Below are 14,751 nucleotides of genomic sequence, written 5' to 3' on the forward strand. Positions count from 1 at the left end.
CCTTTTATGTTACTCGGTTCAAAGATGTAAAGGAGATTCTGCTCCTACTATCGACATCTGTTATCGTGGCTCTTGCGCAGCTTTAGCAGTTTCAACTGTAATAAGAGATACAAGGTTAGATACCACATGCCAAAGCGCAAGTGCACGGATGCCATGGAATAGGTCTTTGATTCTGCATACGGCTTACGGAATATTCGGTGACATCCTTTTTTTTTTTTACTTTTATTGAAGATTCCAAGTCCCTTTCCAAAAACGTTGGTTCTTGAGATCTTTATTTAAGGGCATGGAATAGTTCTACTCTTATCCACCTGGTTATTTATACTATTGCGCAAAAATGCGTATGAAAAAAATTAAAAATGAGCAATTGATAAAGTTCATGGACCAAGACACTATTGCAAACTCTTAAGACAATGACCTCGCAACAACAGAATTCAAAACTCCGTCTTGACCGACCGAGGCTGTAATAATCATTGCAGTTCTTCAAATTATTTCTCGACTCATCTTACTTGTTTTAGATAGTTTTTAAAATGTAGAATAATTACGGAACGTCAAGATATTCCCACACATCGACACAACAAAACAATTCCTGATGTCAAAATGCCTGCTTTTTAATTCTCCGAAGATTATTAACTAACTTGCACATAATGCACATGTTAATTGTTTACGTCCGACGTTCTCGTCAGTCAAGTTCGGAAATTCCGAAGATTTCATAAGTCTTTGCACTTTATACAGAATAGAAAATAGGAGTTTGCTGTATAAATTTACGTAAAAATGTACATTGGCATTTATAAATGATTATTTTCTAGTGTTCACTGGGAAAAAGTTTTTAGTGCTTTGTTGTTTAGGATTGTGATTAATTCGCCCAACTTAATTTAGGCTTGAATACAACCGACAATTCAATTTTCAGATATGCTCATTCTTAAACATTTACGTAAATGGTAATGAAATTTGTGCTTTGTATTTTCTATTAGATGCTTAACATTGCGAAAAACTGGGTTTTTCCTTCTGTTATTGTCACCAGGCTCAAAAATAAGCAAAATATATCAATTTTTATGGAGACTATCAAAAGAATAGCCGCCTTGTTTCATCACAATTAAACACGAAAAAAATGTCATGTAGATTTCACATCCGCTGTGTTGCATATATGGACAGCACTTTTTTGGGGTCAAATCTACATCAATTGTGGTAAATCTACCTAAGCATATTGTAACTCTTACTATTGGTTTGTAACTCTTATTATCAGATTTGTAAATCTTGCCATGATCGCTGTAGATTTAACTTCAAAACAATGATGTACATATATTTACCACGCATGTAAAATGAGCATACCCTCAATTTCACCAATTACCTCATCTGCATTCGGCACTGTTTTCATCTCTTGAATGACGAACATTTCAAACAATTATAGTATACGTAACTTTTGTCGGTCAAGAAGCAGTAGGACTGTAGAGACCAATGTTTTCATCTCAGAATATAGCTTTGGGCATTTAAAATGGCCACCACTGACCTTTGATATACCTGAACACAGTTAGCTTTCGCTAAGAGAGCTCTCGTTGTGGGAGCGGATATCGTCTACCATTTGTTTGCGGACATATATTGTGTAGTATTTTCGTTATTTACCTCTTACCATCAGATCTGATGATCTGAACCAAGCAGTATAGTGTTGCAGTGATGGACTGCGACGGTAATTCAACCAAACGAAAATTGAACAATTTTACACTGAAGCAGAAGATTGACATATTGAACAACATCAAATGTGGGAACAAATCGAGGTACGCCATTTGCCAAGAATATAATATCGGTGAAAGTACCTTGAGAAAATGGATACACGATGAAGACAAGTTGAGGGAATTTTGGAGCAAGAATAACACGTGTTCAAGCCATAAAAAAATACGCACCGAAGATAACCCGCATTTGGGAGAGGCATTATTCATTTGGTACAATGAAAATAGGATATTAGGAATTCCTATTACTGGGCCTGTTTTGAAAGGTGAACATTTTCTTCCACGTATTTGATCTATTATTTTTTTTTTTTTATCTTCAGTACAATTGCGTGACACAAACTTCCCAAAAATCACTAAATAATATCGGTACAGCGACTTTTGTCTCCTCAAAACTAAGAAATCTGTTAGATTATTAACTTTCTGTAAATCTCTTAATTTTTGTGCTTTTAGTATTTTTGTCTACATGGAAGTTTCAAAATTTTCAACTATCCATATAACCGAGAGTTTTACCGGATTTTTATTATTGTATTACTGTTATATTACTACGTAATTATTATATTATTATATTATATTACATTCAGCAAAAGCCCGAATCGTGAACAGACTATTGGATGGTAAAAAGAAGTTTTCGGCGAGCAATGGATGGTTAAGTAAGTGGAAGAAACGATACAGCATTCGAGAGTTGTCGATAAGTGGAGAAAAGAAACCGTCAGACGCGAACGTAGTTGAACAATATATAACCGAACTATCGGAGATAATAAACAGAAAATCGTTATCAAGATGCCAGATATTCAACTGTGACGAGACCATTTTAAATTATAGAATGCTGCCGGATCGAATAATCGCGGAAAAAATTGAGGAACAGCAATGGTTGGAAAAAATCAACAATGAACATGTGACGGTTATGGCTTGCAGTAATTCCGACGGCAGTTTAAAGCTGCCGCTGGCGGTGATTGGAAGATCGGAAAAACCGAGCTCTCTCAAAAATATCCAGTCGAGTAATCTCCCGGTATTTTATGCAAGCCAGCAAAAGGCCAGGTTGAATCGTAAGATTTTCAACGAATGGTTCGAAAAAGAATTCGTCACTCGTGTAGCCGGATTTTTAACGGAAAGAAACTTACCGATGACAGCGATACTGATCGTCGATAACGCGTCTTCCCATTTGGCCATCAAAGCATCCTTCGGCGATATAAAAACACATTTTCTGCCGGTAAGTGCGGCTGCTACTTCACTCTTGCAGCCGATGGAACAGGGAATTTTTCAGACCCTAAAAATCCACTTCAAGCATGCACTGGTTACTTCCGTCCTCAATGCTCGGGAGGATGGAATAGATGTGATCAGATATTTGAGGTCAGTCAATTTACGCGAGGTCATTCACTGGGTCAATGACGCGTGGGAAGAAATCCGTCCAAGTAGCATCAGTAGGTGCTGGGAAAAACTCCTGCCGGTAATTCGGGAGAATCAAAATGTGCGGAACGCTTCATCCCAGACGATAACTTCATCCGAAATTCTCTGCGCTCTGCACCGAATTGATGAGTTCAAAAATTTGACTGAGAATCAAGTCGATGAATGGATTGCTTATGAGAATACGGAAGCTACATCATCGACAATAATGACCGACGATGAAATCATTCAGATGGTTTTATGCCAGCGAAACGAGGATGAAACTAACGGTAATAAGCTCTTTTTTAAAACATTTTATGGAAAACTTTCAAAACTCAAAATACTTTAGATTTTTATATGTACTGTGCATTTTTTAGATGAGGAAATTAACTGTGAAGATGAAAACGAAGTCACGGGTACCGATACAATCAACGCCATAAATCGAGTGATACACTACTTTAAGAAATCGAACTGTATTACCGGGCTAGAAATGTGCAATTTATACAGACTGAAGGGAAGAGCTCTGACAATAAAAATGAAATCGTAGTTCCGCGATGTGTATAATTTATTCTTTGTTTAAGTTATGTTGTTGATCGTCATAAAGCTTTATACAGATTTGATAATTCAAAACCGAAAAGAAAACAGTAACAATAATTCATCGATTACATTCATTTATAGTCATTCCATATTTTTCGTACATTTATGGTCGTTGGAATTATTTAGAACTATAAAATTCTGAAATATAAAAAAATGAGTTTGAAATTCATTTCGTTCGTCGTAACGATTTTACGATTTTTTCGTTTTCGTACAGACAAGCAATATGGCGTCGCACTGTATTATCGGCTGATCTCTTATGAGTAAATTATATATTTATAAAATCTAGTGCAAGTAGTTATCCTTCCATTTTGTAACATCAAGTTGATACGTAGTACAAAATTAGACAGAAAATAACTTGAAAATGACTACGAATGATGAGTATTATATTTCTACCGTCAGATAACGTCTACCGATATGTTAGACCCCTCTGTCACATCTCTGACGTAATTTTCGCCGGATTCTGCACCGAATCGCAATTTCCCTCGGCGACAGTAGGCCCAAGGCATTCTGGGCGCAGAAAAAGCGACGCCAAATTCTCCGTCACAATCCAAGGCGACGATTCCAACTGATTTTTTGAATCGCCTGGTGGCGGCTTCGACGACATTCTTAACCGCCAGCATTGCCAACTGCCCGGATTTTGCCTGAAGCGACATTTGATCGACAAGATTGAAGCAGAGGCAGGACTGCATTATGGATTCTCCGTGTCCGGTAGCGACGCAGCCGCCAATCGACGAATCGGCGTAAAAACCGGCACCGGCTATCGCCGAGGAACCGACTCTTCCCGCCATCTTGCCACTTCCGCCACCGGAAGAAGATCCGGCGGTGCATCGTCCCTCGGCGTCGATAGCGACCACACCAACAGTGCAAGATTCCGGATTTCCGGTATCCCATCGATCTCTTGATTGCAGGTGGAAATTCGCGAGGCTGCCGCGAAAAAGCTTCGGAACTTTTAATCCCGCTGCAAATTTTCGCGCCCCCTTGCCAACCAGTAACGAATGCTCGGTCAACTCCATCACGTACTTCGCGAGGGTTATCGGATGATCAACGTCCTTAATCGCACCGACGGAACCGACCTTAAATATTGTTTTTTGCAAATTTACATGAATGATTACCGCATTGCAAGCAATTATTGTCATGGTGAGATGGATTTTGCAGTCCATGAAAACGAACGCGAAACGATCACCCTGCAGGTCGACACTAGATCGTAATAAAGATGGTTCATAAACCATCAATAACATTGATATTTCAGTTTTTCGAATTTATAGAATAAGAAATGAACATCTCAGATGTTCTACATTTTAAATGAAGAAAACGTAACTGTAAACAATATACTTGAAATAATTTTTCGGCGAAACAATCAATTGATGATTGACGCTTTTGTACGAAAAAATCTGCATACAAAAAGTATATTTGAACAAGGCTGATTGATACTCATTTATTGTTTGAGTAAAAAAATTGCGAGTTTATTACGATTCGAATATGCCGTATGACTAGGTAGATGAAAATACTTACGATGTACTCGTATTGGGATTTGCTGTCGCAGAAACATAAATTGAATACTGACTATGGGAATACTTTATTCAATATAATGCAGATCATTAGAATCCTATTTTGCCATTAGGATACCAAAGAACCGAAATGTAGCTATATAGCCAGCACGTCATTACAGGACCATCTTTTAACAGATGAGAAAATTGTTGCGTTTTTAGCTGCAATTATATCCGCCAATCGAAAGGTTCTCTTTCTAGCACTCGTTACTCGTGTAGTTGATTTTATTATTGTTGAAAATCAGTCACGATTCCGGTAAGAATGTGAAACGAGGTTTGCCTCGGCAGCTTGAACCTTTTAGAGTCTAGAAACTTTTTGTCCTACAGTCAATTTCAAAGTGCTTTGCACAAATAATTGGATGCCCAGGAGCTCAAAGACGTCATCCAGAACAATGGAGGATTGACTCCTGAATGACGACGGTAATATTTTCCATTTCGCAATTGTACCAAATTGATTCTAACAATTTTACAGAAAGATTACATTTTTCTAGTGCTTGATTCGCCACGTATTGCAAAAATAAATTCACAAGAGGAGTTGGCCATCTTTTCCGCGATACTTGAAAGACAGTATGCATTTGTCTCCTAATCATTTTTTAGGCGTTTCCTACTAGTTTGATCCTAAGAGAACAGGAAAAGATATCCAAAACATAATATATTAAAAATTGGGAAAGTACTAACGAATTTTACGTTCTTCGACGGTTACTTTTGATTCATTTTTTACAGCGACTAGAGTCTACGCACCTATCATCAAAACTGAGCAAACTCCGAATGACGACTATTGTGTTCCATCTCGTGAATCTCAAGGGAATGATTCAAATTTCTAATAGTTCAACTTATTGAAGGGATAAAACTTCGAATTATTCTAACTAACAACGAAACATTTGTAACAGCAATTAAGATGGTGTGGTCCATTCTTTCCTGAAATTTCGACGTTGATAATCATTCGAAATGTTCACCACTTGGAAATTCAACAATTCAGATTTTCGATCCTTTGAGAATTGACAACTGAAACACAATACTAACCGGTTATATATGTACAGTAAACTATTAGCTTTACAGACACTTATTATTGTATCTTTCTAAATTAGTCAACTTCATTTTTCCGCAGTATAATGAGTCAAATATGAGTCAATTAGGCGTTCATAATTAGAACGTTACCCCACAATTCATGATCACTTCATCGACGTCAAACCGCCGTCTTTTTTTCAAAATTGAACTTCCAATGAATGAATTACGCCACCGACAACATTCAGAGAGCTCACTCTGACTTACCTTCAGGGTTGTGCCGTTCATCATTCCCGCGTCAAGTTCGACCTCACCATCAGCGTTGAAAACTGATCCGTAGCCAGCATTGAAGTGTCGATCATCTTCCAGGATACTTATCGTCATTTCAACCGCCTCGACTGAGGATTTTCCGTTACAAATTGCGGCGTATCCCTGAACAACCGCGTTGTTTAGTGCGACTTGTTTACGGCTAGTCGATGATCCAGAATGCCGAAATTCTATTCCGCCATGCGCTATTATGACTGGATCCATTTTAACGCAACGCTTCAAAAACTAAGCATCAGCAGTCAGGTTAAATACTGCCGTTTTTCGGATGTAATTTTTGTTAATCATAAATTTTAATCACCAACTGCCATATTGAGAGTTTAATTATCGCGAAGACTTTGAGGTACGGTGTGAATTTAGGCGATTAGAATCACTTGTACAGTTTGACTCAATTTTTAGTCTTTTGGTTATAGAGCGAATCGATCGAATGAATTTTATTTTACTTAGAAAAATGAAATCGTTAAAATGCGCGCTAAATATAATATTAATAAGTACATACATCTGCTCTGACAGTCGTGTTATTTTCATCTTAATCACATTGTTTTTTCAGTGAATTCGTTTACTGGAATTGCACTTGTGTCAACCCGATCAACGCATTCGAAGGTCGTGAATTGTGTATAAATTATACGGAATTCCCGAGTTGAGCTAATCTTTGAGAAGTTTCTACGGATGTACTTTAACTTATTCTGAGATGAAATTCATCGTCGCCATAGTTTTTTCCTCAATGGTGTTTTGCCAACTCTACTCTGCCGTCCACTGTCAACATGAACCATATAATACAAGTGAGTGTCAAATTTTTACACCGAGAAAAATCATTTAGCTCTATATTTTGATACACTGAAACCAAATCAAATATGACCAAACATACAATTATGGATCCTGATGCTCCGGGAACCACCGCCAAACAGAATAACTGTAAGTGCGAGCAACTAATTTCGTCCGTAATTCTTTTTCCATTCTTTAATATCAACCCAATGCTCATTCCTCATACTTCGGTGCTTTTCAGTGCTTCGACGATATGGACTTTTACCAGTATGCACCTCACCAAGTAAAGAAGGCATCGTTTTTATCAAATGCGCCATCTTCATCCCGATTTAAAAGGCGTTTGACTTGCATCTGATACTATAAATATATTCAATCGTCAAATTAGTCACAGAAACAAGTGTAACTAGAGAAAATATTAAAGAAATCTTCTTAACACTCTCTGATTGTTTATAAATCAAATTCCGCAACAACCAATACTGACCAAATGTTTTTAGGCGAATTAATAATTAGAATTTTTCGATGTGGCCACAAATGCAGGCTTAACAAAAAAAAATTCGACAAAATGACTTTTGGAAAATGAATTCAGAGACGGGAATTGTTACAGAGAAGAAAGAGTCTAGGATGATAAGTGAAATACACTTTTTTGAACAATTTGTTCACAGGGTTTCCATACTGTCTAATATATATAATATATGTATAATAATATATTAATAATACGTTTCTCTATATAATGCTGAATACAGTATAGTACAAATTCTCAACTAATTCTCAATTTTCTCGACATTCATTCTATCATCAATTGCCGCAATTGAACATGCAATGCACACATAATTATCGTATGTAATATATCTCGTAAGTTTTTCAGGTGTCCCATACGTATATGAGACATGTTTAATGGAAAAAAAATTTTGTTTTAATCAAGCAAATGATCGGTCCCTGCATCGCTTCTCATCCGTTCCGTCCCCGCAATCATCTATCCCGTTGCATTTCACACTTCTAGTGATGCATCTTCCGTTCCTATATAAATGCATTAAATATAAAAATCAGGTAATCGCGTATGAGTCTTACGGTAGTATAGTACGTCTCTGTTTCTCTTCAAACCCCGTACCAAAATATGATGGAAATGTAATGTACAGTTTCAATATCTTTGATAGACTCTCGAGCTCAAAAGAAATTTATAATCACACATACCGACGAGGTTACGTAGATATATTTTATTTTCAAGCGTGCATAAAAATTTTCGTAGAGCATGTCAAATAGAATATATTGGCCAAATACGAGCTCTCAATATTGATATTTAGAACTACTCGTTTTATTTTTCGCATTTTTCATTTAAATAACACGTAAAAAATCGGAAAATTTTCGAATTTTTTTGAATCATAAACGGCTTGACTTGTAAACTATTTAAATACAGATTCTTATAGGAAATTTCACGCTCTATAACAAAGTACTGAGAAAGAATTTTCCTAACTCTAACCGATTAAGAGATATTCGCCCATAAACGTTGAGACATCTTAAATCTTTTTTTGGCACACCGTAATGCTATTCAAGGTATCGTAAATATTATCACAGTGAAATAAAATATATACGCTGTCATTTTCAGTCATCTCGAAATCATAGCGACGACCACAAATACATGATATCGTCGGCTTGGAGAACGAAGATGTTGTATTTGATTTTGCTAAATTTTTTTTCATAATTTTTAGCTGGCAACACGTGCGGGAAATATGAATTATCAGTTTAATTGTATGTAAAAATCGCGTTGAAATAACTATTTAACGTCATTTTGTGTATCAATTAAATTCTTACTCTTCGTCCAATTCATACGATGAAATCGTTGAAATATTCGTGTAATATCACGTACCATTTAGGATGTTGCAGCAAATTAGTTAACTTGATCTAATAAATATTATCATATATATATCATTAGTCATATACATGTTTATATATATGTGTATATATACAGGGTGTCTCATTTAAATTGACACACCAGAATATTTTGTGAGCAACGTATTTGATAGAAAAATGTTTGAAATACAAGTTTCATGATCCGAAGAGGGCAATACATTGTGCTATTATACTTTTTATTCGGTGGACGTTTACGAGGTCATTTGAAGGTTGACGGTACTTTTTTTAATGGGAAAGTGTACTTTCTTTTTTTTTTTTAAAGACTGATACTGCACAGAAAAAAAATGGAAAACTTTTATTTCAAACTGTTTTTCCTACGACATCAAAGTTTGAAGATATTTCAAAATTAGCAAAGGTACTCGATGCAACAGTAAATTAAGAAAAAAAAGTTTATCTCAAACGCGCTGCTCACAATATATTCTGTTGCGTCAATTTAAATGGGACACCCTGTATATGACCAATGATACAAATAATAAGATAAACAAACCGAGTTAACTAATTTTCTATAACACCCCAAGTCGTATGTGATACGAACATTTCGATGATTCCACCGTATGAATTAGTCGTAGAATAAGAATTTATTAATACACAAAATAAAAGTAAATAGTAATTTGAAAGCGGTTCTTTCACACTGCGACAAAATTCATTTATTACAGCAACTAGAAAAATTCAGTAAAACAGGTATCGTTAAAAAAAACTGTTTGAATATTGTTGGAATTACGAAAAACGAGGTACGCCTAACCATTTTGCGCTATCGTCGATCTTTTTTTGGTAATTGCAACGCAAAATCAGATTGTTCGGTTTACTCTACTTTTTTTAGTTAAGTCTTTAACGACGATTTATTGTTGCACAAGCATTAAATTTTCGCAACAGTTACAAGAAAATATAGCAACAGTGATCGTAATGAGAAAGAATAGTAACGGATACTAGACTTTCTATTAACAGCTAGAAAACTAATTTGCATTTTCTACCTAGAGGTATATTTTTCGATTGTGGTAAAAAAATTAAAATAGTTAAGGACTAAGCGGCAACCGGAACTAAAACATTCTCTCGGTGCGTGTAATAAAACTAAGAAATTCAGGTTTCCCGTATGCGCTGCCAGCGAAAAATTATTTTAAAAAATTGCTCGTGAAACATCACCTTTTTCAAGCCGAAGCTGAAACAACAGCTTTTTCACGGCGAAGCTGAAATAACACTTTCTTCTCCCCAGCCGACGATATATTGGCTAAGTTCGTCCTCGAGCTATACTTGAATCTCGAACTACGAAACTTCGAGACTGACAGTTGACACATCTGTTTGTGAATATGCACCGCGCCCGGCAATACTTGGCACCGATCGCGTGCAACAGTGATGCAATATTGCGCACACCCAATTTCTAAATAAATGTACGCGATTTGCAATCAGGTCGAAGAGTTGTTGGGTAAAAAAAAACCTGATAACACAATGTCTCGAAAAGTGTAAGAGGAGCCAATCAAGTCTGATGGGTTTGATTTAAAAAAAAAAAAACCTCGTGTAGATGAAAAACTGTCAAAGCATTGTGTTTTGTCTGTAAACAACATTATTATCGACAATATCGGAAGAATAACATTAGATGTAATGTTTCGGACGTGTTTATAAATGAAACAAACAATGAATTGTCGAATAATGGGATTTCTCTGATGTTGAGAATTCATTTAAATGTTTTTAAAGTTGAGATTTAGCGTTTTAGATTTTTATGTTCAATCGCAAGGACGTGTTTGAATATTAATTGAACTTTTTAACCCTTAGTTTTCCTGTTATGTTTTTATCTCAGCACATTTTTGAAATGGCCATGTACGTCCCTAAAATGGAGAAAGCATGATGTCGTATATTTACCCGCAAGTGAATTCGTGTTTGTTGCACCGTCCCTGGCATCCATGAGGCTCGTCGGATCCGTCGTCACAGTCAGCGAGTCCGTCACAGAACCGCATCTTCGATATACACTGACCGTTGTTGCAGGTGAATTCGCTCTCCAGTGGACAAGCTGAAATAACCAATCCGTTTTGCTTACTCACAGAGTTCACGACACAGATGAATAAGTTTGGAATTATCAGAAATACACAAAGCGTCTCGCATTCATTTGGAACGAAACGGAACAGTGTGACGTTAAAAAAACGGCGAAATCATTTTTACAACAGTACCCCGATTTTTATACCGATAGCCCCACTTTTCATCCACGACGCACGTGTGATAAGAATTTTTTTAATCCCAATTTCGTAAAATCACGGTTGAGTCAAAGCTTTTCTATTTCGTAAAAAAATAATAATAATAATAATAATAATAATAATAATAATAATCTTTCATCGTCCAAACAATGAGAAACAAATCCGGACACAAAATCTAAAACGTCTGAAACGATTCAAAATTGTCTTATTTATCTCCCTCTGATGTTCGAACGATGTGACTCTTAAACCTTAATTTTTGTTTGTACCCTATTCCATTGAGTAATTGCATTTAAACGATCGTTCATGGTCAAGTTACTAATTAACTGAGACGGTCTGATAATTGAAGGGAATTATATAACTCCGCTTCTAAACATTGTCACGGAAACGAGCCTCTTATATGTGGCTGCGGTTCTCTGTGCTTTTTGAATGTACTCATTTCACCGATGTCATTAAATCACGATCGCGCACCGATGCCTCTTACCTACGGTACAGTTGATTTCGTCTGAAGTATCCCAGCAGTTAATGACACCGTCACATCTTTTCTCGAGCGGCAAACACGACGTTTCATTTCCGCACCGGAAGTGCGTCTCGAGGTCGCAGGCTGAAAATAGATCATTCAAATACATAAGGAGCTGACTTGAAATAGGCTCTCTTACGTTAGAAAATAAATTGGCATCAAGGCAGTTCGGTCGGTGCTGTATAAACGACACGTTCAAAATAGTGTCACTTCTTTTTCCCTCATTTTTCTAGCAAGATCATATCGTTTCAAAATATACCGATTTTTCAATCATGACAGTGACATTAAACGAAACGTTAGCTCAACGACGCATCAAAATAATTGACATCGCGAGTCTTCGAACATGGCGTCGTGAAGTTCGAGTGAGAAAGCTTCTTTTGCATTTCAGAACCGTACGACTGTTACAAAGTAAAAATTATGAGTTGATTTCTCCTCTATCAGTAATCGGAAAAGTTGAGAAAACTGATATTTCAGAGAACTTGAAGGTTAGACGGCAGCAAACGTAACGCAAAGTTGCGAGGTGGAGCTGTGGACGCCATATTCAATTCAGACTATAGGCCTGCTACTACATTTTCAACAACAATACAATGGATTTTGACAAGATTTCCGGCCGTTGCACTTCTTTTTTATTCGAACAGTTTCTTTCGCGCTTTGAACAGTATTGTTTGGTTCGATTAACCACATCAATGGTTACTCTTCTCAGATAATTTCTGATATCTCGAAGCAACTTTAAATGATTTCTAACGCTTCAAACATCTATTAACAACGAAATTGACGCAATACCACAAGAATTGAATGGGATGTCTTAATAATGACTTGACTGTGAAATGTTTTTGTGTGAAGTTTCCTTAGATTCTAACATCACATCTCAACCGTTGCGTAACGTTTCATGGAATGATAGTCGGAATACCTTGTTTCCGTAATGATTTTTTACCTAAATAAAACACTTTGAAGTTTCGAACTGGCACCGTAAAAATCCTAGGAACAAAGAGAACGAACAATATAATTCGACGACAAGAGGCGAAGCGAGCAGTTCTGTCAATTCAACTCGGGAACGTTCACGCGCCATGGACAAACACATCTATACACACAATTTAATGCGCATACCGGACCGAAGCCAAAGAAATCCGATAGTAAAGCGGAAAGCCAATAATAGAAAAATAACTCGGGCTCCTTGATCATGTGACTCGACACGTGTGCACGCGTTATTCTCGCTTTCTACAAATGCTGAGCACACAGTGCGCTTTCCTTACACTGCACGGCACTGCGTTATATCTTCGTGTCGATGCATGCTTCATTTGTGCTTGTGAGTCGCACGGCTTCCCAGAACCCCGTATGAAAGGGTCGCAGTGTTCTCTTATAATCAAGCCTAGCTTCAACGAGCTGAAGAAAAATGTTCGGTAGACGATCACCCAAGATTCTGCGAAATATCCCAAATTCTTTTTCCACTCTATGGCCAACTGAATATTTATTTCACAATCCGCAGGGCCAATTTTTTGGCCAACTGACTTTTCATCGAACCAATGAAAATGGATACATGGGTATTGAACATTCAAGTAATTCGGTTCAGTCAGTCGTTAGATTCTCAGTTGACTTGGATGTGTTATTTATATAAAATTTTATAATCATCCAATCATCATTTACCTACCTAATAGTGAATTTATGATGGTCAAAAAATGAATGGTACGTTTACGGGTATGATTTTGAACTAGTGAAGTAACTTTTTACTTTACTTTTCAGATGCGCATGACGGTAAATGAAATTGGGAAATAATTTGCCATCCCATTTGACAGCGTGAGATTTATTTTTGATGCTTACCGCATTTGTATTCGTCCGAATGATCGTAGCAATTCATGTGGCCGTCGCAGTGTTTTACTTCAGGTATGCACAAACCGTTGGAACAAGTCCATTCGCCCACCAGACAATGATGATGGAGGTTTGTACACCTGAGGACGAGTCAAACGATGCTCAGAAAAATGTTTTTTGCAAGTTTATAAATCAAAAAATTTGACAACGCGTTGTCGAGTAAATTTACACGTCTATATATCAATGGGATTTTGAAAGATTTTACCGAATTTCGAGAGGTTTTTTCTTTCGTGAATTCCGATGATTTCTTGTAATTTCAGATGATTCGAAAAATTTCGTCAAGTTTATGAAACTTCAGAGTACTTTCGAAGATTTTATCAGATTTCAAAAGATATCACTAACAATAAGATCCAGAAAATTTTACGTATCATTTTTAGCTTGTCTTTAAATAAAATTCTAAATATATTCTATTATAAATAATAGAATTTAGAGAATCTCTGAAAAATTATACGCGAATCCGAAGTATTATACCCGATTCGCTTCATCGAATTCCGAAAGATCCAAAATCGTTCTCTGGTATTTTGTAAAGAATTCACATAATTTGGAAATCCTTTAAAAGTGATTTACAAACACTTTGCACCATTTCAGAGTAATTTGAAACGATTTGGTTGGCTTGCACGGTATTTGAAACATGATCAATCCCTCGTTACAGAGTTATAATTAATGCTTTGAACCGAAGACCGGGAATTAGGAACCAAATTAATTGGGGCCAAAGACACTCGTTTGTCGTTAAATAAATCTATAATTTCGGGACGATTTGTTATACTTTTACATTCTTTGTACAGGAATACAAAAAACTTCAGTTGAATAAAGTTTGTGTCAGCTGATAAGATTGTGTCAGTTTCATTAGTCCTAAAATAGAAGTGTACAACAAGCTTCTCGAGATTACGTGCCACCCTGTTTTACACGCTAATGAATATTAAACGCAGAGG

At 36.5% G+C, this 14,751-nt stretch overlaps 3 protein-coding genes and 1 long non-coding RNA gene across 5 annotated transcripts in view; 2 read left to right on the forward strand and 2 right to left on the reverse strand.

Moving 5' to 3' along the window:
• Positions 1-34: 34 nt before the first annotated feature.
• Positions 35-3,836, forward strand: LOC124306167 (jerky protein homolog-like). The gene is made up of 4 exons (XM_046766476.1): positions 35-114; positions 1,662-1,990; positions 2,306-3,397; positions 3,485-3,836. The coding sequence occupies exons 2-4, from the start codon at positions 1,672-1,674 to the stop codon at positions 3,652-3,654; spliced, it is 1,581 nt and encodes a 526-aa protein (XP_046622432.1). The 5' UTR covers positions 35-114; positions 1,662-1,671; the 3' UTR covers positions 3,655-3,836.
• Positions 3,104-7,263, reverse strand: LOC124306177 (isoaspartyl peptidase/L-asparaginase-like). Its single transcript, XM_046766490.1, has 3 exons — positions 6,524-7,263; positions 4,098-4,777; positions 3,104-3,165 (listed from the first exon to the last, which is right to left on the reverse strand). The coding sequence occupies exons 1-2, from the start codon at positions 6,785-6,787 to the stop codon at positions 4,100-4,102; spliced, it is 942 nt and encodes a 313-aa protein (XP_046622446.1). The 5' UTR covers positions 6,788-7,263; the 3' UTR covers positions 3,104-3,165; positions 4,098-4,099.
• LOC124306184 (uncharacterized) lies at positions 7,244-7,778 on the forward strand. Its single transcript, XR_006908548.1, has 2 exons — positions 7,244-7,362; positions 7,587-7,778. It is a non-coding gene; the product is annotated as an uncharacterized LOC124306184 (long non-coding RNA).
• Positions 7,779-8,036: 258 nt separating this feature from the next.
• The window catches only part of LOC124306166 (uncharacterized), a 53,929-nt gene continuing 47,214 nt past the window's right edge, over positions 8,037-14,751 (reverse strand). For both annotated transcript variants that reach the window (XM_046766475.1, XM_046766474.1), the window contains exons 6-9: positions 13,772-13,899; positions 11,918-12,037; positions 11,108-11,255; positions 8,037-8,362 (exon numbers count right to left, since the gene is read on the reverse strand). In XM_046766475.1, the coding sequence (XP_046622431.1) occupies positions 8,263-8,362; positions 11,108-11,255; positions 11,918-12,037; positions 13,772-13,899 (496 nt within the window). In that variant the 3' untranslated portion in view covers positions 8,037-8,262. The remainder of the gene's footprint in view (positions 8,363-11,107; positions 11,256-11,917; positions 12,038-13,771; positions 13,900-14,751) is intronic.

Source organism: Neodiprion virginianus, chromosome 5, assembly GCF_021901495.1.
Source record: "Neodiprion virginianus isolate iyNeoVirg1 chromosome 5, iyNeoVirg1.1, whole genome shotgun sequence".
NCBI lineage: Eukaryota > Metazoa > Arthropoda > Insecta > Hymenoptera > Diprionidae > Neodiprion > Neodiprion virginianus.